Genomic DNA, 26,208 nt, shown 5'->3' on the forward strand with positions numbered 1-26,208 from the left:
TCACATAAGATGGCTCACTTATCAAGAAAAGATGTACCACTTTATGCAATGAGGAACTCTGCTTCACTTCGAGGAAGCATTCTCGACAAAAAATCCCAACATAGCTAGGATATATTATCTTGAAATTAGTTCCAAATGACTTAAACGGGCCATTTTTACGAATACCCTGAGGACTCCTAGAGTTTTGGAGATATGTTTCAAGAATTGTCTGAAGTTTTCAAAGGATTTGTCAGAACAAGAAGCTTTTGTGGATGTTGTTCTCTCTCTCTCTATGAAGTGATGATTCCTTTTGTCTTCTCTATATTAGGATGACTTTTCCTCTTCTTGAGATGAATTTCACTACCTCAGAACTATAATATAAAACCATCATGAATTATTTGTCATCAATGATTACATAGTTAGTTATGTAAATGATTATGTTCTTATTTTCTTTTATGTTATTTGTGACCAGTTAATTCATCATTAAGCATTAATATTATATTATAATAAATGTTAAGGTTATTATATCTTTTTAGATTACGATCATTTATTTTAAAGAAAGACAAGTCATGTACTATTTTGCCTTTGATTATTGCATTAAAAACTATGGATAATTAGCAACATTTTCTTTTTTTGGTTTGTAGCCAACTCACGCACACTACCCCTTCACTTATTTTTTATCCTCTTGAAAGCTACAAATGCTTCGGCTATTTCAATGCTTATGTTAGTTATGTCGTGTGATTCTCTATTAATTAGTTGTAGGAGTCATTGAGCCAACTAGGTCATTGTGAGTGTTCATGAGCTCGTGATGTTATTTTTTTATACTTTTGGAGTTTTGGGAAATTTAGGGTAAGATTGTTAATATTATAAGTGCTTATGCTCCTTAGGTAGGTTTGGATATAAGTTCTAAATTAAATTTTTGGAATGACTTAGAAGAATTAATACAAAAGATATCTCTTGAAGAAAGAGTTTTTATTGGAGGAGATTTAAATGGACATGTGGGTAGAGTGGTAGATGACTTTAAAAGCATTCATGGTGGCCATGGATTTGGAACGACGAATGAAGGTGGCAAGACCATATTAGATTTTTGTTTAGCTTATGATTTTTCAATTGCTAATACCTTATTTAAGAAAAGGAATGAGCATCTCATCACTTATAAAAATGAATATAGTACAACCCAGATTGACTATTTTCTTATTAGAAAATTAAATCATTTAGAGTGCAAAGATTGTAAAGTTATTCCGAGTGAAAGTTTATGTACCCAACATCGATTATTAGTTTTGGACTTTAAAATAAAAGGCATAAAATAAAAAATAAAGTAAAACGTTTTTCTAGGATTAGATGAGGGCATTTAAAGAATATTAACAAAAATATTTTTTAGAGTAAGATTTTAGATCTTAAGATTTTTTCTGTGCATGAGAATGCTAATGTTATGTGGGAAAAAGCGGCTAGTGATATTAATAATATTGCAAAAGATGTGCTTGGAGTATCAAAGTGAAAAGCTCATAATATTAAAAATAGTTGGTGGTGGAATCCAATTGTGCAAGAAAAGATTAAAAATAAGAAGATTTGTTATATAAATTGATTTAATTTTAAAAAATCTAATAATTGGGAATTATATAAAGTGACTCGTAAGGATTCTAAGAAAGCAATATGCGATGCAAAGACTTTAGCTTTTAGCGATTTATATAATAGATTAAATACTAAGGAGGGAGAAAGATATATGTATAAGTTAGCCAAACAAAGAGATAGGAGTAGTAAGAATTTAGTTCAAGTGAACTGTATTAAGGATAAAGATCAAAAAATACTTTTCTTAGAAGATGATATTCAACAAAGGTGGATGAGATATTTTGCTAAACTTTTTAATGAAGATTGTGAAAATAAGATTGACTATAGTGACCTTAGCACCCTAAATGAAAATAAAGATTTATGTTTTATCGGCGTATTAGTAAAACTGAAGTTAGAGAGGCTTTAAATAAAATGAAGGGTGGAAAAGCTGTTGGACCTGATGATATTCCAATAGAGGTGTGGAAATGCTTAGGAGATGAAGGGATTTCTTGGCTTACTAAACTTTTTAATACTATTTTGAAGACTAAAAAGATGCCAGATGAGTGGAGAATGAGTGTATTAATTCCTATTTTTAAGAATAAAGGCGATGCACAGGATTGCACGAATTATAGAGGTATTAAGTTAATGTGTCATACTTTAAAATTATGGGAGCGAGTTATAGAGCATAGGTTGCGGCGTGATACTAATGTTTCTCAAAATCAATTTGGATTCATGCCGGGTAGGTCGACTATGGAAGCCATACATTTATTAAGAGGTTTGATGGAGAAATATAGAGAAAATAAGAAGGATCTACATATGATATTTATTGATTTAGAAAAAGCATATGATAAAGTTCCAAGAGAAGTGCTATGGAGAGTTCTTGAAAAGAAAGGAGTCAATAATGCTTATATTCAAATCATTAAAGATATGTATGCAGGAGCTATTACTTGTGTTCAAACACAAGGTGGATTGACCAAGTATTTCCCTATTTCGGTTGGGTTACATCAAGGATCAGCCTTAAGCCCATATCTATTTGCTTTAGTCATGGATGTTCTCACTAGACATTTGCAAGATGATGTACCTTGGTGTATGCTTTTTGCTGATGATATTCTTCTTGTTGATAAGACTAGAGAGGGAGTTGAAGGTAAACTTGAATTATGGAGGTCAACCTTAGAGTCTAAAGGTTTTCGCTTGAGTGGATCTAAAACGGAATATATGGAGTGTAATTTTAGTAGTAATAGTCCTAGTGAGGGGATTGTGACTTTGAGCGATCAAGTCATTAATAAGAGTACACGTTTTAGATATCTTGGATCTATTGTTCAGAGTGATGGTGAAATAGATGGGGATATTATCAGTAGAATTCAAGTTGGATGGTTGAAGTGGCGAAATGCATCGGGCTTGTTATGTGATAGAAATGTACCCCTCAAACTTAAGGGAAAATTCTATAAGATGGTAGTGAGGCCTGCAATGCTTTATGGTGCCGAATGTTGGTCATTAAAGAGAAGCATAATACTAAGTTAAGTGTGGCAGAGATGAGGATGCTTAGGTGGATGAGTGGCTTTACCCTTAGAGATAGGATACGAAATGAGCATATACGTGAAAAGGTTGGAGTAGCTCCAGTAGAAGATAAGATTAGAGAGAGTCGCCTTAGATGGTTTGGTCACATAAAAAGGCGGCCTTCCGATGACCCGGTTAGGAGAGTAGAGGTATTAGATTTGACTTGTGTTAAGAAAGGTAGGGGTAGACCTAAAAAGACTTGGTTAGAAAATATTAGGAATGACCTTTCTTTATTAGATTTAAACGAGAATTTGACTTTTAATAGGACACAATGGAGAAAAAGGATTCATGTAGCCGACCCCACGTAGTGGGATAAAGGCTTGATGTTGTTGTTGTTGTTGGAGTTTTGGGAAATGATTATTTAGCAATATAGAGCTTCGAACCTAGATTATGGTTAGATTTCAAAGAAGTTTTCTTGTTTATTTGATAAGGCTGAGTGAGGTTTATGTCAATTCTGGTGGATGATTGATGCTCCTCATGTGTGCCAGCCTCCATGGTCAATTATATTCTGGCTCAATACTCGAGAACACTGTTGTTTGGCGATTGAAGGATGGATTTATATTTATGACAATGGATGGTCATTAATAAAGATTCCACTATTTTGTCATCTCAGTTTAACTTGTTGAACCTAATAACAATTGGAAGTAATAATTAAGAATAATTGGTTTCCTTTTATCAAATATTACGAGCAGGCCAGGGTGGTAGTATGACATAAGCTATATCCCTTTTAAGTGAATCCAAAAGTTAGTCTTAGATGGAAAAATGTGCACGGACTAGTATGATTAATCATGTTTTAGAGGTTTAAGGATGTATCCATGAAGGTACAACACACTGTATTCGGCTAATTCATACCAAAGTTGGCTTAGAGGAACATCACATTTTTGAATGTGTGGAAGGTATCAATATGTGACTATCTCTTGGTTGGTGGCATTATCATAGAGTTTGAATGTTCGAATTGAGGTTAGGCTCTCTTTGGAGGAATGTGCTCTAAGCATATAAGACCAGAGTTATGCTATGGGACACCTCATTGTGAGGCTCAATTCTCTGGGGTTCTATCCATAAAGGAAACCTTGAGTAGGGAGCTCTAAACTAAATTTGCTTACTTCAAAGCGTATTACACATAAAGTAATGCGATCTCCACCTTGGTGAGTTTAGGATTCACCTAGAAGGATGAATTTCTATATTAAGATGGCCATTGCTTATTGCTCTACATTTAAAGTGGCCTGAAGAAGTGGGACTTATTGGATTATGATCCAATTTTATAATATAGATGGGACTTTTTGGGTTTTGATCCAACCTGCGTATTTATGTGGTACTTTTGGGGTAATGACCAAGCTTAAGTTGTATTTGGGACTTTTGGAGTTATGGTCCAACCCAAGAATGCATTTAGGACTAATGGGTTTATGGCATAGCCCTGGATATATGTATAACCTATGGGGTTACAGCTTGGCTTGAGATTGTTTGCCAGATTATGGGGCTCTGGCTTAAGATGCATATAGGATTTATGGGGTATGATATGACCTGAAGTTATATGTGAGACTTATGATGTTATGGCCCATCCCAAGCATATATGTGGAATTTTTGTGGTACTGACTGTACCCAAGGATGTATTTGGGACTTACGTGGTTATGACGTAGCTTAAATATGTATGAATGATGATGTATAGGGTATTAAGTAAGGTGGCGTCTTGAGTTAAAGCAAATTGACTCACTTCAAAGCATTTTCTTGAGCATGAGTAAGATGGCATCCACTTTGATGAGTGTAGAATTTAGCTAGGCAGCTGAGTTTCAATATGAAGAAGGGTTGTCTTACTTTTATGGATATAGAGTGGCCCAATAAGTGGCCAACTCGATGACAGAGATGGACTTATGAGGTTATGCTCCAATCGGAGAATGCATGTGGCTTATGGGGTTATGGGCTAGCATGAGAATTTGTTTGGCACGTGTGGGATTATGATCCATCTTGATAATATATTTGGGACTTGTGAAGTTATAGCCAGCTCAAGGATGTACATATATGATATAACTTACAGGGTTTGGCCAACTTGAGGATGTATGCATATGGAGTAATGAGCTGTGATTTGAGGAAGTTTGCATGATTTTATGGGGTTATGGCTTGAACTAGAGATGTATGTGGGACTTGGGGTTATGACCCAACCCAAGCATGTATGTGGGATTGATGGGGTAAGGATTATGGGGACTTGTGAGATGATGGCCCAACCTAGGGATGTATGTGCTACTTATGGTGTTATGACCCAACTCAGAGAATGAGGAAGTGTATATTAATTGCAGTCATTTTGATTTTTTTAATATTTTTGTTAATTGAAGGTGAAGGCTACATCTTTTAATGGTAAAGGGCCCGATATGGGTCTTGTGGCATCACCTTAGGTTGCTCAGGTATGAATCTTCATTATGAATGGCCTTGAAGGCTTTGAGGATTGGGGCTTATTGCTCCACTATCAGAGATGCCAATGTATACCATTTGTTAGGAGGGCAGAGCATGGGGGGTTGAAGTTCTGTCCAATATACTAGAAAATCTATAGTCTATACTCACAACCTAAAAGCTTAAGCTAATAAGGGTAATAACTAGTATATTAAGAATTCAACTCTATACATCTGAGGTGGCATTTTTTTTTTAATATTGCGTATCTTACACGTGTGATGCGGAAGTTGTTGGTGTGCTGTAAGTGCTTGTACTTTTTATTGTCATGTTACCATTTATAGTAAAGAAAAATTCATGCAGCTTGTGACGCTTTCAATTGTGTTGATCTCTTTTTATGGAAAACATTATTTATTTCCTGCATTGTCGTGCATTCATCATTTTGTGAAAAAAATTGACATACAATGAGAACTTTGCTTATTAATTGTACTTATTCTTCTTTCCCCTCCCTTTGCAGCCTTATAGAGTTCGCTGGTGTCCAGTTAGTAGAGTAGGAAGGGTTACATCATCATTCGAGTAAGCTAAATGCTCCTACATTTCATCTTTTTGATGTTTTCATTTTCCTTCTATTGCTTGAAAAAATCATTAGGGATGTCTACTAATGCATGTCATGTGCAATGGTTTCTTTATTAAGAGCTTATGAGGACGGGAAATGAATGTTTTCTGTGACAGTTGCTGTTGGTACTCGCTTTGGATATTAGTAATTGCTTCCTTCAATTTTCTTTTTCATTGTATGACATTTTAGTTTTGTTTCTTCTTATACCCACTTATAAAGGTGATATTTATGACTGTTTTAGTCCCCATTTCCGTGGATTGAACATTTGAACAATGTAAATAATCCATAAATGCAAATCATACCCTGTGCTGGTAGCCGATTTATTTTCTGCCTGTTGTAAAGCATGCTTTAAAATCACCAGTACTATTTTTTATGCGTTTGTTTCTTTTTCCGCCTGAGTTGTGATTGAGAAGTATCTGTGGTGGTACTATCACTTGCATCTTATGCAAGATATGATAGAGGGAAGTGGTGTTCGCTCTTCATTTTCCTTAGTTGCTGTGACTTAACATTGGTCTGACCTTTGTACTTTTCAATGGCCTATTGTAATTTGTGTATTATGCACTGGAGATTTTTAACTTATTGCTTTAGATAAAATAAGTAAATAAATACACAAAAACATTTCTTCATAGCAAGTAGCACCAAAAAAAAAAAAGAGGAGGATAGTGTTTGCCACCTGTCAAGCCCTACTCCAACTGTCTAGAAATCCTTTGCTATGGGATTTTTAACTAATTGATTTTTTTTCTTCTGAAGCCTAAACTTATTTGAAACATGTTTCATAAAATAAGTAAAAAAATGCTAACAAACTGCATCACATGTAAGAGAAAATGAAAAAGGAATTGATGAGGGTTTGGTACCTGTCAAACCCACTCGACTGCATGGAAAACCTTTTCCAGCAGTTCCCATGCCTGAAAATTGCATTTAATGTTCCGTGGGTACCGAGGTCCAACATAAGCTACCACACATAAATTTTGGAGGTAAACATTTTGAGTGCAAGAGTAAGCAAGAGGTAAAAAGAAGTAAGGCGTGCGTTTATATAGGTTACACAACTGTAGAATGCACAACGAAAAATGAATCCACAAAATTGTAGCCAATGGTGTTATTTAAAGAGAAGTTTCCATTGACCAAAGTATGTTCATGGGAATCTCACTTGGATTTTTATGTAGCTTGGGTTTGTGAAAATTTCGTGCTGAAGGTAAATGGTTAAAATATTAAAACTATTTACTTCATATGGAGGCAAAGGGACCATAAAATGTAGGTGATTGCTGTGTTCTAATGGCTTGATGTTGAGTTATTTGATATCTATCAAAGTTTGACGAGTTGAGTGTTCTTATTTGAGGAAACTAAAACTTGTGCTTGAATAATTTAAATTTGTTGGCTCGTTGACCTATGTTTTTGTTCCATGCGGGAAAAGTTGTTTGGAAATGATCTTGATTTTTTTAAACTCACCTAGCATCAAAGAGAAGTATGTTCCGTGTTTGAGTTCTAGTAAAGATTGAAAAATTATTTTTAGTACAAGCTTTCAATGTACAAAACTGCAGTTGTAAGGTCCTAAGTCCTGTATGAGAAAAGTGGAGGGTTGTATTATGTAGTCGATAACTAGCATAAAATTTGTCGAATAATCATGACATGAATATTTTAATATATTGTGTTAATGCTATGGTGTTCTCTGGAAGCGACGCGCTATGGCCTGAATACAGCGACAAGTGTGCAAGAGTCGCTGCACCGGCATGCGGGTGCAATGTTAAATCGATAAGGGTTCCCACATCATGGACGTATGTAAGCAAATAAGCTAGTTCATGAATTTAAAATTAGGATATGAACTTAAAATATAGGTACCCTTACAAGCAAATTAATGGAATTAATAGATATTATGATTCATAGAAAAATAAATATTCTATGCATTCAGGAAACTATATGGGTTGGAGAGGAGACTAAGTATATTGATAGTCTAGGATTAAAATATGGTATTCTAGTAAGAGTTGTACTAGAAATGTTATAGGTGTGATTATGGCTAATAGTGTAAGGATAATATTGTAAAAAGTAATAGAATTGAAGATAGAATTATAGCTTTAAAGACTGGTGTTGATGCTAAGATTATTAATATTATAAGTGCTTATGCTCCTTAATAGTTTTGGATATAAGTTCAAAATTAAAATTTTGAAATGAATTAATAAAAATAATATAAAAGATACCTCTTGAAGAAAACACTTTTATTGGAGGAGATTTAAATGGACATGTTGGTAGAGAGATAGATGATTTAAAAGTATTTATGGTGGCTATGAGTTTTAAGCGACTAATTTAGGTGGTAATATCATATTTGATTTTTCTTTAGCTTATGATTTTTTAATTGTTAATACCTTATTTAAGAAAAGAGATGAGCATCTCATCACTTATAAGAATGGATATAATAAAACTTGGATTGATTATTATTTTTTTTAAATAGATCGTTTAGATTGCAAAGATTGTAAAGTTATTCCAAGTGAAAGTTTATGTACCAAACATCGTTTATTTGTTTTAGACTTTAAAATGAAGGGGAAGAAAATGAAAAATAAAGTAAAACGTTGTTCGAGGCATTTAAATAATATTAACAAAAAATATTTTTGATAGTAAGATACTATATCATAATATTTTGTCTGTGTATGAAGAAGCTAATGTTATTTGGGAAAAAGTAACTAGTGATATTAATAATATTATAAAAGATGTATTTGGAGTATCAAATGAAAAAGCTGCGAATAGTAAAAATAGTTAGTGGTAGAATTAAAATGTGCAAGAAAAGATAAAAAAATAAGAATATTTGTTTTAAAAATTAGTTTATATGTAAAAATTCTGACATGGAAAAATATAGAGAGGCCAGTAAAGAGTCTAAGTAAGTAATATGCGATGCTAAAGCTTTTAATGATTTATATAATATATTAAATGCTAAGGATGACGAAAGATATATGTATAAGTTAGCCAAACATAGAGATAATAGTAGTAAGGATTTATTTCAACTGAAGTGTGTTAAGGATGAATAAAAAAGTGTTTTTATTAGAAGAGGATATTCGACAAAGATGGATGAGATTTTTTTATAAACTCTTCAATGAAAATTATGAGAATGCGATTGACTTTAGTGACCTTACCACTCTAATTGAAAATAAATATTTTTATTTTTATTTTTATCGGCGTATTAGTAAAATTTAAGTTAGAGAGGTTTTAAAGAAAATGAAGTGTGGAAAAGCTGTTGGACCTGATGATATTCCAATAGAGGTGTGAAAATACTTTAAAAATGAAGGAATTTCTTGGCTTACTAAACTTGTTAATATTATTTTGAAGACTAAAAAGATGTCAAAGGAGTGGACAATGAGTGTGTTGATTCCTATTTTTAAGAAAAGGTGATGCACTAGATTGTGCCAATTATAGAGGAATTAAGTTAATGTGTCATACGTTAAAATTATGTGAGAGAGTTATGGAGCATAGGTTGTGGCGTGATACTAATGTTTCTCAAAATCAATTTGGATTCATGCCTTGTAGGTCAATTATGGAAGCTATACATTTATTGAGAGGTTTGATTGAGAAGTATAGATAGAATAAGGAGGATCTACATATGATATTTATTGATTTAGAGAAAACATATGATAAAGTTCCAAGAGATGTGCTGCAGAGTTCTAGAAAATAAAGAGGTTAATAATGCTTATATTCAAGTCATTAAGGGCATGTTTGCAGGAGCTATTACTTATGTTTAGACACAAGGTTCTTTGACCTAGTTTTTCCTATTTCTATTGGATTACATCAAGGATCAGCCTTAAGCCCATATCTTTTTTGCTTTAGTCATGGATGTTCTCACTAGACATTTGCAAGAGGTTGTACCATGGTGTATGCTTTTTGTTGATTATATTCTTCGTCTTGATAAGACTAGAGAGGGAGTTGAAGACATTTTAATTATGGAGGTCAACCTTAGAGTCTAAAGGCTTTCATTTGAGTAGATCTAAAACTGAATATATGGAGTGTAATTTTAGTAATAGTAGTTCTTGTGGGGGGATTGTGACTTTGGAATTTGGATAAGAGTACACCTTTTAGATATCTTGGATCTATTGTTCAGAATGATGGTGAAATAGATGGGGATATTATTAGTAGAATTCAAGTTGGATGGTTGAAGTTAATCGCATCAAGGCTTGTTGATATAGAAAAGCCCCCCCCCCCCCTTACAACTAAACTTATGAGAAAATTCTATAAGATGGTGGTTAGCCTGCAATGCGTTATGGTGCAGAATGTTGGCCATTCAAAGAGAAGCATAATATTAAGTTAAGTGTTGTAGAGATGAGGATGCTCAGGTGGATGAGTGGCTTTACTCTTAGAGACAAGATACGAAATGAGCATATATGTTAATAGGTTGGAGTAGCTCCAGTGGAAGGTAAGATTTGAGAAAGTTGCGTTAGATGGTTTGGTCACATAAAACAACGGCCTTTCAATGATGTATTAAATTTGACTTATGTTAAGAAAGGTAGACCTAGAAAGACTTGGTTAAAAAATATTAGAAATAACATTTCTTTATTATATTTAAATGAGAATTTAACTTTTAACATGGTACAATGGAGAAAAAAAGATTCATGTAGCAGACCCCACGTAGTGGGATAAAGACTTGATGTTGTTGTACAAGTTTTCAATGTACATGATTAAAATATTGGAAAGAAATTTGTAAATAAGCAAGGATGACACAAAATTATGGTTAAAATCATTTAAATGACTTTGGAAATTTTCCTTAAATTTGGTAGAATATTTGACAATGTTACAGCCTATGATTTATGGCAGATAGATCTTGAAGCTTTAACATAATTATAATTAATCTTGTAATCAGTTGAGATAAACAAACCATTAAGATAATTCTATCAAGTGCATTTTTTGAACCTTTAAATAGTTAGCAAGAATAAGGGTTGTAATTTTGTTCCTTGTTAGTAAGATTATAAATTATTGTATGTTTTGAAAGGTTAACAATAGAAATATGGTTGGGATAGAAGCGGATAAAATGTTGAAAGATAAAATATTATTTAGGTGAATAAGATTAGTTATAAGGTAATTCTTATCAAGCTAATAATATTTGAGTACATTTTAAATTTGATCAATGCTTATACTCATCATGATGAATTAGAAGATAGTTTAAGAAGTTAATGCTTAATGATTGATAATTATTAGGGAGCACTTGAATAGTATTCAGGTTCCAATTAAATGGCTGTATTTTACTACTAGTAGTCTATGATCTTAAAATATCAAGTACATGCTTAAAAAATGAGAAAACACTTGATTTCTTTAAAAAAAATGGAGCCATTAAATCACATATAGACTTCGTTTTTACTTGAAATTTTTTTGACAAAGATTATAACATGATTCTTGAAAAAATGCTGACCACCCAAGATTAAGTAGTATTGTTGATCCCTAAAGCAAATAAAAAAGATATGTATCAAATAAAAAAAAGTGTGCACATACCTGTTCAAACTTCAAATCTCCCAAAATTCAGTAGGAATCCCGCCGAGGCACTACGCATTCAAAACCTTTCACGTCGTTTCCGAGAAATCCCGCATAAATCCTGCAACTGTAGTCTCGACTCTACTCCTGTTTGTGTTAATATAAGGGTTGCACTTACCTCGTTGGTTCTTCTTCCACGCACACGAGAGCATCTCGAACGCCAAACTTCCGTCGCTACTTACTTCTCTCTCGCAAGGAGCTTCCACGACTGATCTCCCCTTTTTATCTCTGCCCTAGCCACAAGGTTCAAAGCTTCGATCAAGCCCTAGCCAAACTTCTTTCTCATCTCTACCAACCGCAAGCATCCGCCAAAGTTCCTTTCTCCCTTCACGAAAGCTGATCGAAGCCTCTTGCCATCATAGCTGACGCCTCCTCTCCTCCAGATCTCCTTGTCCAGTTCGCAAAACACACCAGCCTGACCCGATCTCCCTCTCCCTATTCTCATATACCCGTTCGAATCCTCTCCCTATTCTCTTATACCCGATCGACTCCTCTCCCTATTCTCTTTTACCCGATCGACTCCTTCCCTCATTTGCCTCTATCTCAAAACCGAGCCCCTCTCTGTAAGCATAAACTCCTCTCCCTCGCTACTTTATCTATAAAATCCCTCTCATTCAACCCAACCCATAAGCCCACTGTCCTACAACCCCCTTAAAATCCACAAAAACCCCTCAAATCCACTATAAATCAAATCCAAATAGTAGGTATTTTTCTATGTTTATTATTCTTGTCCCCATTATTTTTAATATTAGTTTTTAATATTGATCAGCATAGTCAATTTTCTCTCACTAATGCCATTAGATGTTTGTTAGTATTTGTGGTATATATATATATTTGTGTGTGTGCAAGGAAAACAAAAAATGAGAATAATTAAAAAAAGGGAAAAAAAGGAGAAGGAGAATAATAAAAAAAGAGGAGACGAAGAGGAGTTCAAAAAGAAAAAAAAGCGAGGAGGAAAAATTAAAAAAAAAAAAAGAAAAAAGAAGAAAAATGCAAAAGAAAGGAAAGAGGGATTTTTATGATTTGTGCATTTTTTTAATATGTATTTTGTGCATTTTTGCCACTTTGTCGTCGTTGTCAGCACGGAAGGTATAACGCTCTCTAAACTTTGAAAACTTGTCCTCGACACTTGTAGCACGACAAACAATGACCCATGCACACTTTTCTTAGCACGGTGGGAGGAAGTTCATCGAGGTGTTCACGGTGAGGCGGGTAGTCCCCCCAAAGTCCTATTTTTGGTGTTTGCGGTGCGCAAGGGACCCCCTATGCACGCTTTTTTTTAGCTTTGTAGGAGGAAATTATGTGTGGCGTTTACAACTAAACGGGCGATCCTTATGCACGCTTTTCTTAGCACGATAGGAGAAAAATATAAGTACCCGTACACGGGAAAAAATTGTGCTTTCAAATAGGTATTTTAGAAGACCCATGCACACCTTTCTTGGCGTGGTGGGAATGAAGACTAAGGCCGCGGTGTCGCACAACACTGACCGTGCATGTCTTTCTTGACGTGGTGGGCAAGATAAGACTACTGTAGTTTCTCCTAAAAGGGGACCCTTGGAGGTTGCCAAAAAATTTGTCTGAAAATGACAAGGACTTGGACAAAACTTATGACTTTATTTGGACCTCAGAGAACAAAACTTAAAGCACTAAATCATACTCAAATCAATGCATAAAATAATTCCATAAGTCATCAAATAATGAACAAACGAATGCTAAAAGAACTTTGTGGAAAATATTGAAATGAATCTTAACACAAAAGAAGGGGACTTTTGGAGGAAGATATCCGAACATAATCAACATGCAAACAAGGATTAAGTGGAATATGCAACATGTTTATGATTAACATGAAAGTTAAAAAGCAATCGCAAATGGAATGAAAATATTAATGACTAATGGTGTCATATTCAACATACATGTTACAATCCATCTTGCAAGTATAATCTCATTTCTAAATAACTAGAGATTGTGAAGGATATGCCTTGATCACAAAGCCATGACATGAACTCTTTGTAGCATGATAATTGACTCGTAGCATTGGATTTAACTAATCACCAAGCAATGATCAACGTGAGTATGTATAATTTGATCATAAGGATAGACAAACATTGCAAACCACACGAAGACAACAATGATGGATTATGATATATGTATCTATCATTCAAACAAGCACATTGCCATCCTACAAGCAAAGGTGGAGGATAGGCTGCAGAATTAAGCTCCTACGAGCTACTACAAAATCTCATCATGTGTTTAACACTGTCCACAAGTAAATACAGAATATGCGCAACAAAGGTAGCGATACCCTGTGAATGACAAATGAATGCATTCAAATAAGAAAATTGAAGCTGATGATAGTCTTCATAGCAACCATGTGGAAAGATGCAGTAATCCCTACTATATTTCACTTGATAATACCATGAAGGAGAAAGGTCTTACGAGATCTAAGTAGGGTCTAGATAAACACAAAAGGATTGTCGAGGAATATAGTTTAGCCCATAGTCAACATCAAGATTCAAATGAGTACACTAACTTGTATGCAAGTGGCAATGGGAGATATGTTACCGATGTGAGGAATCTCTTGATTGTACAGGAGTTTTGTGTGAGGGTTTACTGACAGTACAAGAGACTCATACCATAACCAACATGTCTGTTACAACCAGAAGGATTTGACATGCAGTGGACATAACAATCTGATACACCTAGATGCATTCAAGTGAATGTCAACGCACAATACATTACGCCTATTGGGGTTAATGATCAATATATGACAAATATGATGTTAAAGGTTGATATAGAATTTGGTGGCCTAACTCACAATCACAAATGGAAAATACACTTGTTATTCCAATCAACTTAAGGCCCGCAACAATTATTTTAGGAATGAATATCTCGCATGATTTTACCGGAGGGCCCGATGTGTCTTGAATTGTCGTAGTTAGTTCAAGGTGGTGGCCACTGATTCCGAAGTACATGGAATCAATAAAGATAGTCATCTAATGTTGAAATGATTGATTATTTATGTAAGCCAACAACATAAAATAATGATCAGGGCATAATAAGGGAATTGCCTATTGATTTCTATACAAGTTTTGGGAAGAGAAAGCCGGATCAAATCATTATTTTTAAAGATGGAGTGAGTCTTAGTTCAACTGGGTTTTGAACATTGGGTTGGATTAGATTATTGAGGCTTGCAAGCTTCTTGATGAATAATGTTCATACATCTAACATACCACCCAAGAGCAAATACAGAGGGATTACGATAAATATGAGTCTCTACTAATCGTCGCAGAAGGCCCGTTAAGTGTTCAAAATGTTCTCGCACATGCACTGTAATATGTATGCACATAGAACACAAAGGGCAAGTGAAATGAGAAAACCCCTATGGCCCTAGCAAGCGTGTTGTCGGGACACACATGACATTTAGGGATGTTGCGCTAGTCAATAAATGAACTACAGTTCGAGCCCGATCTTTCTATATGGATAGAAAGAAGTCGACACATCTCGAATTATCAAGCAGGTATATGGTCAAGGTGTCGACCATAATATCTGTTTTATACATTCATATAAGGCCTTCAAGGTCTATTACAAAAGAAATTCATCAATAAAAATATAAAGCCTATGGACTTGATCCTATGTTGACCCCGTATATAGAGTCGATAAGGTCCAATCAATAAAATACAATTGCCTATTAACACTCAGATGATGATCGTATTGAATAGAAAATCTCAACCGGAGAGGTTAATTCTAAATATTCAAAATGCCTTGTAGAGGCCCATAAAAATTCAAAATTCTAAAAGTTTTCAAAGCTCAAAATTCAAAACTCCAAAAACTACCAAAACTCAAAATATTTAAAATTGAAAAAACCATCCCATTACTTAAAACGAAAATCCATCCACCCTCCGTAATAGTTTGCCAATGTGGATAAATTGAAAAAAACTTTAGCTTAGGAGTTAATGTATGGTCGAAAATATCATTAGGATTCATTTTCAAACTCTCCTGCCAGCGGGGATGTGGCATGTCCTCTAATCCGCGGTTTTGCTGCCAAATGGCACCGCAGGTAAACAGTTATGATCAGGGCCCTCTGAACCGCGTGGTTCACGGCCAAATAGCGTCACTAAATTATGGTTATGGCCAGACGTATGCTCCCCAATAACATCAAAATCCTTGAGATATAAATCCATAGGATATAATCGAGAGAGCAAAATGCCCTCTGTTAGATAAGATGGATTCAAATCTGTCCCCTTATACAAATATCAAACTCAAGTCTACATGGTATCTTTGGATGAAGCAACACATGGTTTCTTATAAGAATTTTTTTCTTAGGTTAGGTCTAGTACCTCCTATGACTGAGTAGATCAGGGATCACAATCGTCCGGGACGACGGAACCATGAGATCTTGATTGAGTCCATCATCCATTCCCCCACCATTCACTTTAAGTGCAAGCTGGTGAAATTTTCAATTTTAAATATTAACCCTTCAAATATCCAAGTATGCTGCTACTATATGCCAGATAACACGTAATTTACGTATTTGATTGACGACTAGCCTTAATCGAAAGTTCTCTGATGTAGAACGAAAAATGGGTTTTTCTAATCGTCTTGAAGAGCAAATCGTCCCAAAAATCTGAAACAATTCCTTACTGGAAATCTGAAATATTTCAGATTTTTCTCACAAAATCTGATAGGAATTCCAGCATTTTCCCCACAAAATCTAAGAAGAAATTCGATTTCTTTCTTGAAAGTGAAATAGAGTTTGGGAGAGAGGATGGGTTTCAATACTCCAGTGAGGTGTTGATTGGGAAGAGAGAAAGTGGGGAGAGAAGTAACCCAAGAGGGGCAATTCAACTCAAAACTCTTGACTTGGGGAGCTTTCTCGGGCAAGAAGGAATTTCTTACAAAAATCTGAGGTGAACCTCCAGATTTTAGTAGAATAGGATGTAGAGAAAATTTGGGGAGGAGTCAAGCCTTATTGGAGATGGGAAGGCTGATAGTAACTGCCGAGCTACAGCTTCTGCACTAGAAATTTTGTCTGGAACAGTTATGAGAGAGGAGGAAGGCTGTGGGGGCAAGAGAGGCAGTGGGGAATTAATTCCAGGAAAAAAAAAGGAAAAAAAAAAAAAACATTAACTGAGCCGGAATTAAGGAGGTGGAATTGTTTCCTAATTCCAAGTCAGGTTTTGGGAGAGGATTTAAAATTTGGCCCGGTAGAAAATTCGGCTAGGTTGAAATTAGGTGGAATTGGAATTTTTTTCCTTAAGGGATGGGGATTAGGAAACAATTAAGGAATGTAAGCCAAGGGGGATGGGGGCCGGCTGTATCCATAGGGAAAGAGGGTTTTAATGCATTTAATTGGGATTACTCAATTTGGGGGTGGAGTTTATGAAAGAAATAATTAAACCCTATTAGAATTTGAAATTCAAATAAATTTCATTTAGTAACTTTCCAAAATAGAATGATAAATTAAGAAAGAATTCAAAATTCAAATTAGTGGAATTTGAAAATTTGAAAACCGCCCAAAATTAAATCACCCAAATTAAGTTTGAATTACATCATGAATGAGATTCAATACTTTCCTAAAATAGCTTTCTAATTTAGGAAACTATTTGAAATTCAAAATTTCCCATAGGAATCTCACTCTCGTTTTCTCCCAAGAACACAAGTGTGGAACACAAAATTTTCATATCCATTAACCATCTTATTACAATAGCTTAAGGTCCTATATATAGGTCATAACATGAGAAAATAAAAAATTACAAAAATGCCCCTTGGGCCATAACACTCAAATAAACTAACCTAGGGATAAAATATGAAATAACATAAAATAATAGCTAAAATTCATAAAATAAATTTTAAATAACACTTTAAATTAGAGCCGTCGATTTACGACGCCTCCTGTGATAGATGTGCCAGATCTTCGTGCCGATGTCCGCATCATTCTCTCTCGTGATTGAGAGGGGTAATTAATTATAGGGGCTTGCGCCTTTAGGAAAACATAACTTAGATCATAAAGTCCTCACAAAATGAGGGTGAAATCTCTGGGTAATGTCTTATCTGCAAGCCCAATTTGCCTTCCCAAAATTTACCCCGAAACTTAATCCGTTAAAACTCCCCCGAAAAGCAACGAGGAGGCTGGGGCCGAATTTTCAGAGCCCACAAGTATTTATTAATTTATACCTTAGGAATACGATGAATATAAACAAAAGAAATAATTAACCTTGGATTGGATGGTTCAATTTAATAGGCAATAAATTGTTAATCTTTCAATATATAGGTGAAGCAAATTTAAATTCTTTAGTTGGATAAAATCTAATTTAGGATAAGATGATTTAATGGCAAAGTGAGGAGGCATAAAAGATTAGTAAAGAAGATTCTTCTGAAGATTAGCAAAAGATGAATAATATTGTGACAATACAAATTATGAGGAATGGACACGACACGATATGATGATACACGACACGAAATATGTATCATTTGCTAAGCCATATACACGATGCATTTACATGGGCACAATAAAATGGACACGGCACGAAATGATGATACGATACAACAAAAGCACAAGACACACAAATTATTATAAACATAAGATATTGATACAAGTTGGACGTGTCACAATAAAATGGACACGACACGATATGATGATACGATACAACAAAAGCACGAGACACATAAATTATTATAAACATAAGATATTGATACAAGTTGGACGTGTCATTATAATTTTTATATTGTAAAAATAGTACATAGAAATTAAATAAATAGAATAGTAAGAATAAAGATGAATTGATAAGTCATTTAACTATAAAATTAACTTTGAAAAGTTGAATGATCCATACATAGTCTAGCTTATGATTCTAAAAAAGTAAGTATGAACTATCTAGTATAACATCGAGATCAAAGATATAATTGTTAATCATTCACTAAAAGGAATAATAACTTTAGCTTCTTCATCATGTATTTGTTTTTAACCATTTGAAATAGTTTATATATACAATCCTAAAAACTTGATCTTGTTAATATACCCACACATGTATTTTCTAATTATGCATTTATATTTGTACAATATTTTTCAAAGCCTTCATAATGCAAAGAAACATTAGAAACAATACTATAAATAAAAAAATATGTTGAATCTTGAAATAAAAATAAAAATTTAAAGAATTCTACATTGGGGATTGTGTGTTAATAAAAATCCATCTTGAGAGATTCTTCCACTCAATTTAGAAAATTACAAGCCTAGGCATGTGGACCATTTGAGATTATTAGAAAATTTGTCATGAATGCATATGTCATAAAATTGCCAAAAGATATGTTCATTAAGACATTAACCCAGTTTTTAATGTGGAAGATCTTATATCATATAAAGGAGTTGGTCATCCTTCAAATGCACATGAAACTTCTTTTGCAGAAACTCCATATCATTTTTTGAAAGAGCCAAACTGACGCTTACTTTTTGACGTGGATCACAATATCATATATGAGGAGGATCATCTTGACGGTCATAGGTTCCTAGTGAGGTGGAGAGACATGTTTCATAAGAGAGGATTTGGAGAAGCTAGCACTTGACCTGACGGCTAACTATTAGACTTCACTCTTCAGAGAAGAGTTCTTTGGGATCCAATGAAAAAAATGACGATGAGGGTTGGATTATGGTGGCCTTAGATCACTAATGTGATCAATTAGTGGATGAGATGAAACTCTTCTAATATGATTAGAAAAGTTAACACCAATTTTTATGGAGTTAATTTGAAAGTTGATGAAATTTGGAGGTAAGTCACAAGCTTTGTAATTTATCTAGAAAATGCAAATCCAAATTTTTACCAATTGATTCTCTCTCTACATATATCAAAATCCAACAAACTTAGGCTTGATTTGTAAGGAATATTATCTTATTTAATTCTGGAAGGTTTGATGAAGATATGATAGTTTAAGTGGTCCAAATGTGTTCTGTAAGGGATATAGGTTAGTTCTATTTTAGAACATACTAATATTACGGAATTTGTTATGGTCTCTTGTGGAATGAATATAATTCAATAATTATAATTGAAAATGGTCAAATAAACTTCCTAGATGTAATCTAAAAATTTTAGATTTTTTTGTAAATTTCTATTTTTTTTTTAAAATTTATGTGACTGAAAACACATACAGGACCGAAACAATAAGCATGCTTGAAAACTAGGACCTATTCTTTTCTCCAAAAATTTGACTAAAGCAACCAAATTAAATTTAGGGTTATTTAATTATAAGATGTGGACTAATTATCTAGAGAGTTTGGTTGAATTTTATTGTTGCTTCACCAACTTGTACTTATAATCGCTGTTCTCTGGCCTTTTTAAAGAAGTTTTGTTTTGTTGAATTTAATTTTTTTGGGTGAGGATGATTCAAAACACTGTCGTTGCCAAGTCTCAAGTCCTGGATAAGAAAAGTGAAGGGTTGCATTAGGTAATCGACAGCTAGTGTAAAACTTGTCGAATAATAATGACATGAATCATTTAAGAAATTGTGTTAATGCTAAGACGTCTCCTGGAAGCGACGCGTTGTATGATCTGAATACAGTGATAAGTGTGCAAGGGCCACTGCATCGGTGCCCGGGTGTAGTGTTAAATAGGCAAGGGTTCCCACATCAAAGACGGATGTGGGCAAAGAAGCTAGTCCATGAAACTAAAATTAGGATAGGAACTTGAAATATAGGTTCCCTTACAGGAATATTATTGAAATTAATATATATTATGATTCATAGGAAGTTAAATATTCTGTGCATTCAGGAAACTAAATGGGTTGGAGAGAAAGCTAAGGAGATTGATAGTTTATGATTTAAACTTTGGTATTTGGGTAGGAGTCGTACTAGAAATTGTATAAGTGTTATTATAGATAAAAGTTTGAAGGATAATGTTATAAAAATTAATAGGATTGGAGATAGAATTATAGCTTTAAAGATTGTTGTTGATGCTAAGATTATTAATATTATGAATGATTATGCTCCTCAAGTAGGTTTGGATATTGTTCAAAATTAAAATTTTGGAATGACTTGGAAAAACTAATACAAAATATAGGAATTTTATTGGAGGAGATTTAAATGGACATGTTGGTAGAGATGTAGATGATTTTAAAAGCATTCATGGTGGCCATAGGCTTGGAATGACAAATGAATGTGACAAGACCATATTAGATTTTTGTTTAGCTTCTGATTTTTTAATTGCTAGTACTTTATTTAAGAAAAAAATGAGCATCTTTTCACTCATAAAAATGAATATAGTACAACTCAAATTGACTATTTTCTTATATAAAAATTAGATCGTTTAGATTGCAAATATTATAAAGTTATTCGAGTGAAAATTTATGTACACAATATCGATTATTAGTTTTGGACTTTTAGATAAAGGGGCAGAAAATAAAAAAATAAAGTAAAACGATATTCTAGGATTGGATGGGGGCATTTAAAGAATATTCAAAAAAATATTTTTGAGAATAAGATTTTGTTTGAGCATGCGGATGCTAATATTATGTTGGAAAAAGTGGTTAGTGATATTAAGAATATTGCAAAAGATGTGCTTGAAGTATCAAAGGGAAAAACTCGTAATTGTAAAAATAGTTGGTGGTGGAATCCAAATGTGCAAAAAATTAAAAATAAGAAGATTTGTTATAAAAATTGGTTTAATTGTAAAAACTCTAATAATTGGGAAAGATATAAAGAAACTCGTAAGGAATCTAAGAAAGCAATATGCGATGGAAAGACCTTAGCTTTTAGTGATTTATATAATATATTAGATTTTAAGGAGAGAGAAATATATATGTAGTAAGAACTTAGTTTCAGTGAAGTGTATTAAAGATGAAGATCAAAAAATACTTATTTTATAAGATGATATTCAACAAAGGTGGATGAGATATTTTGCTAAACTTTTTAATGAAGATTGTGAAATAAGATTGACTGTAGTGACCTTAACACCCTAAATGAGAATGAAGATTCTGTTTTTATTGGCGTATTAGTGAAACCGAAGTTAGAGAGGTTTTAAAGAAAATGAAGGGTGGAAAAGCTGTTGGACATGATGATATTCCAATAGTGGTGTGGAAATGCTTAGGAGATGAAGGAATTTTAAGGCTTACTAAAATTTTTAATACTGTTTTGAAAACTAAAAAGATGCTAGATGAGTGGAGAATGAGTGTGTTAATTCCTATTTTTAAGAATAAAGGTGATGCACAAGATTGTGCTAATTATAGAGGAATTAAATTAATGGGGCATACTTTAAAACATGGGAGCGAGTTATGGAGCATAGGTTATGGTGTGATATAAATGTTTCTCAAAATCAATTTGGATTCATGCCGGGTAGGTCGACTATGGAAGCCATACATTTATTAAGAGGTTTGATGGAGAAATATAGAGAAAATAAAGAGGATCTACATATGATATTTATTGATTTAGAAAAAGCATATGATAAAGTTCCAAGAGAAGTGCTATGAAGAGTTCTTGAAAAGAAAAAAGGAGTTAATAACGTATATATTCAAATCAGTATATGCAGGAGCTATTACTTGTGTTCAAACACAAGGTGGTTTGACCAAGTATTTCCCTATTTCGGTTGGGTTACATCAAGGATTACCCCTAAGCCCATATCTTTTTTGCTTTAGTCATGGATGTTCTCACTAGACATTTGCAAGAGGATGTACCTAGGTGTATACTTTTTGCTGATGATATTCTTCCCGTTGATAAGACTACAGAGGGAGTTGAAGGTGAACATGAATTATGGAGGTCAACCTTAGAGTCTAAAGATTTTCGCTTGAGTAGGTCTAAAACAGAATACATGGAGTGTAATTTTAGTAGTAATAGACCTAGTGAGGTGATTGTGACTTTGGGCTTTCAAGTCATTAATAAGAGTACACGTTTTATATATCTTGGATCTATTGTTCAGAGTGATGGTGAAATAGATGGGGATATTATCAGCAGAATTCAAGTTGGATGGTTGAAGTGGAGGAATGCATCGGGCTTGCTGTGTGATAGAAAAGTACCCCTCAAACTTAAGAGAAAATTCTATAAGATGGTGGTTAGGCCTGCAATGCTTTATGGTGCCGAATGTTGGCCATTAAAAGAGAAGCATAATACTAAGTTAAGTGTGGCAGAGATGCGGATGCTCATGTGTATGAGTGGCTTTACCCTTAGAGATAGGATACGAAATGAGCATATACGTGAAAAGGTTGGAGTAGCCTCCAGTAGAAGATAAAATTAGAGAGAGTCGCCTTAGATGGTTTGGTCACATAAAACGCCGGCCTTCCTATGATCCAGTTTGGAAAGTAGAGTTTTTAGATTTGACTTATGTTAAGAAAGGTAAATGCAGAGCTAAAAAGACTTGGTTAGAAAATATTAGAAATGATCGTTCTTTATTAGATTTAAACGAGAATTTGACTTTTAATAGGACACAATGAAGAAAAAAGGATTCATGTAGCCGACCCCACGTAGTGGTATAAAGGCTTGATGTTGTTGTTGTTTTTGGGTGTGGATGATTCAAACTTAGCTTCGACAAACCATGTATTGTCAAATTGCTTTGAGAAAATGAAATGAATCCAAGTGTTTGTTGACAGTTTGGTTATCCTACATTTATATAGATCCAGTTTATAGCTATGATTTAAGATATTTTCTTTCCCTCTCCCTCCCTTATAAATAGAAGGGATATTAAAATCTTCAGGTTGGTTCAGGAGACCAGAATTCAGGCAAAGTATGTATCTTTAAAAAAGAGTTTAACAAAATAATATATTTGTTCCATTTCCATTTGAAGATTTTCCATTTTGATTGTGTTTTTCACGTATTTAAAGGTGTGCTAACATCATTAAATACTAGTTGGTACACTATTCTTAGTATGAAGTTTAGAAGTTTGATACCTCTAAGCTTTTTATATCCTTTCATTTTACTTATTTTTCTCTACTTCTCTTTGATACCTTTTCATTCTTAAACTCCATTGGATGTTGTAATTGTTCCTTAATTTGTTTGTAGCAAGCAACTAACAGTGAGAATTTTTCAGGAATGGTGAGTCGTTTCCATCAGTACCTTGTAAGTCTACGAACCCAGAGTAATTTGGCACCCACCCTCACCCTTCTTGGTAGAATGCTGAGAAAATTTGAACTAATTTTCTGCAAACATAAACTTGCTTTGCAGTTCAGAATCTTGTAGGACATCATGTTATTACCGAGTTACCCTCTATTTCAGTGTTTGCTCACCCGTGTCCCCATTTATCTGGTTTCCACCAAGTTCAACCGACATCTGTTCCTACTTTCCATGCTTCCTCCGACGGCATTACTGACACTAGTTCATATTATCATCAATGGAGCCAAGTTTCAGACTCCACTGAGGCTGCTCCTCTTAGCTTGCCTATGAGTGATGCCCGTTACCATGGTCCCTGGGACCGATATCAATCAGCATACTCCCATCCGAGAGATATTGCTACAGCTTCCATCCAGGCTCCAGTTTCTCATGTAGCACCACGCAGTACAAGGCTAGAGGATGGTGGTCTACATAGAGCTGGTTCTCTTTTCTATTCCGTTATTGGAAGGCATGGGTATGTTGTAGTTATAATTTATTCGCAATTTGTGTTCTTTTCATGTTGATTTGTCTTTCTTCCAACAAGTCTTATAAACTTCTTAGAAATTAAAAAGATTTAGATGACTATTTTTTTATATAGTCATTGCATACCGTGTGTATTCTTTTCTCTTCAGGCTGCAACTTCTGAAACTGCTAATTTTGTAGAAAAGAAGTGAGATTTACGTATGGCATTTTACTCCATTATGAAACTAAACTTCGGTGGCTAACTATAAACTTTGGTCAAAAAGGAGTTTAACAAACAAATTTCCTTGGTGCCTTTTTTTAATACTTTGATAATGGTTTTTTAAGAAGACTTGAGCTATTATTGGAATTATAATGTAATAACAGCATTCTGTCAAGGATGCTCATTCCTCCATCATCTCATAACGGCACAAGGCTATCACACCCTCACACGGACATCTAGAATACTCTTCCTCATAATTATATATAGGGGTGTCAATATTTGACACGACACGAAAACCCTACCCGAAAATTTCGGGTTTGACCCAACCCGTTTCCAAATCGGGTCGGGTTCAGGTTCCCAGATTCGACCCGTTTGAAAAACGGGTTGGGTTCGGGTTGACTCGATGGGTTGCCGGGTCAACCCGGAAACCCGTTTAAAATGTCTGCCCGGTTGCCCGCGTACCTGCCCTAGCCTGCCCGCGGAGTTGCCCGCCCCCTGCACGCAAAGTTGACCGCACCTGCCAGCACGCTATCGCGCTCCCGAGGCTGCCCGCGCGCCTGCTGCACCTGCCTGCGCGCTCGCCGCTGCTCCCGCGCGCGTCTGTACCATCACGAGCCAGCGCAGCCTCGCCAGCCCGCGCAGCCTCGCTGCTGCCCGCGCGCCTTCCTATGTCGGGTCCGGGTTCGGATTTCCAACCCTTTTTCCTACCCAGGTCGGGTTAAGGTCGACCCGTTTGAACCCGGGTCAGTTCCGGGTTTGACCCGAACCCGACGCGTGACTCGAAATTGGCACCCCTACTTATATATACTCTCTATATCAGACAATTGTAATTATGATTATGTATTGAAAACAATACCAAAATCTGCTATTGATACTTCTACATGGTATCAGAGGAAGACTAAAACCCTCTCCTCCCTTCCTATGGCGCAATCTTTTTGCTCCCAAATTGGCAATCAACCATCAACAGGCTTTACACAAAGTTGCACCATCCCTACCTCTTTGAAATTTGTCATCTCCAATATTTGAACAATCGTTCCCATCTAGCTCTCTAGTGAGAATTACTCTGTATGGAAATATCAGGTTTTAAAACTGCTAAGGGCAAATGTCTTTGCAGCTTTCCTTCTTCCTACATCCAGTCTGCCTACCCGTTTTATACAGATGACCGAAGCTACCGTTACCACAAACCCTCAATACATCGAATGGATCCTTATTGATCAGAACTTGGTCGCTACTATCTGCTCCATTGTATCTCCGTCTATCCTTCCCTACATTATTCACCTTGACTCTTACTTCACCATCTAGACTACCATTGAGCGTCGTTGCAAGCAATTAATAGATCTAGTGTTATCCATCTCAAAAATGAGCTTCATAACATTACCATGAAGAACCTCTTCATGACACAATACCTAACCGAAGTAAAAACTATAGTTGACAACATTGATGTCGTAGGTGCCACCGTAGACACTGAGTATATCATCATGTATACGCTCAATGGGCTTCCTCCCTCCTACCAAGCATTCAAGACATCCATTCGCACCATGCTTCATCCGATCAGCCTAGACGACCTCTATTTGTTGCTTCTCAGCGAAGAAATCAACCTTCACGCCGAGTCCCTCAAACTGCTTTTAGTCACTGACTCAACCATGGCTCTTTACTCCTCTCGAGGCAGGGGACGTCGAGGATGAGGAAGGTTTTCTCAATCGCCTTCTCGTTTGTCTCTAGTTAACCTTCCCACTTGTTATAGATATGCAATAAGAAAGTACACCCAGCCTCTGCGTGTTGTCATCTCCGCAACTTAAGCTACACTCCCACAACATTTCTCACTCAGCCTCACACTGTCTCCAAAGCCATGATGGCCACCAATGAACCCCTTAATCCCGATTG

General features: G+C 35.0%; 1 protein-coding gene across 3 annotated transcripts in view; it reads left to right on the plus strand.

Annotated features, from left to right (window-relative positions):
• LOC110102768 (E3 ubiquitin-protein ligase RFI2-like) overlaps positions 1 to 26,208 on the plus strand; it is a 38,903-nt gene that overhangs the window by 8,096 nt on the left and 4,599 nt on the right. The window contains exons 3-5 of one of the 3 annotated variants that reach the window (XM_020831240.2): positions 5,981 to 6,039; positions 23,584 to 23,612; positions 23,718 to 24,117. In XM_020831240.2, coding sequence (XP_020686899.1) covers positions 5,981 to 6,039; positions 23,584 to 23,612; positions 23,718 to 24,117 — 488 coding nt within the window. The remainder of the gene's footprint in view (positions 1 to 5,980; positions 6,040 to 23,583; positions 23,613 to 23,717; positions 24,118 to 26,208) is intronic. The other 2 variants (XM_020831242.2, XM_020831243.2) reach the window with 2 other exon arrangements.

The sequence above is a fragment of the Dendrobium catenatum genome, unplaced genomic scaffold, assembly GCF_001605985.2.
Source record: "Dendrobium catenatum unplaced genomic scaffold, ASM160598v2 fragScaff_scaffold_621, whole genome shotgun sequence".
Lineage (NCBI taxonomy): Eukaryota > Viridiplantae > Streptophyta > Magnoliopsida > Asparagales > Orchidaceae > Dendrobium > Dendrobium catenatum.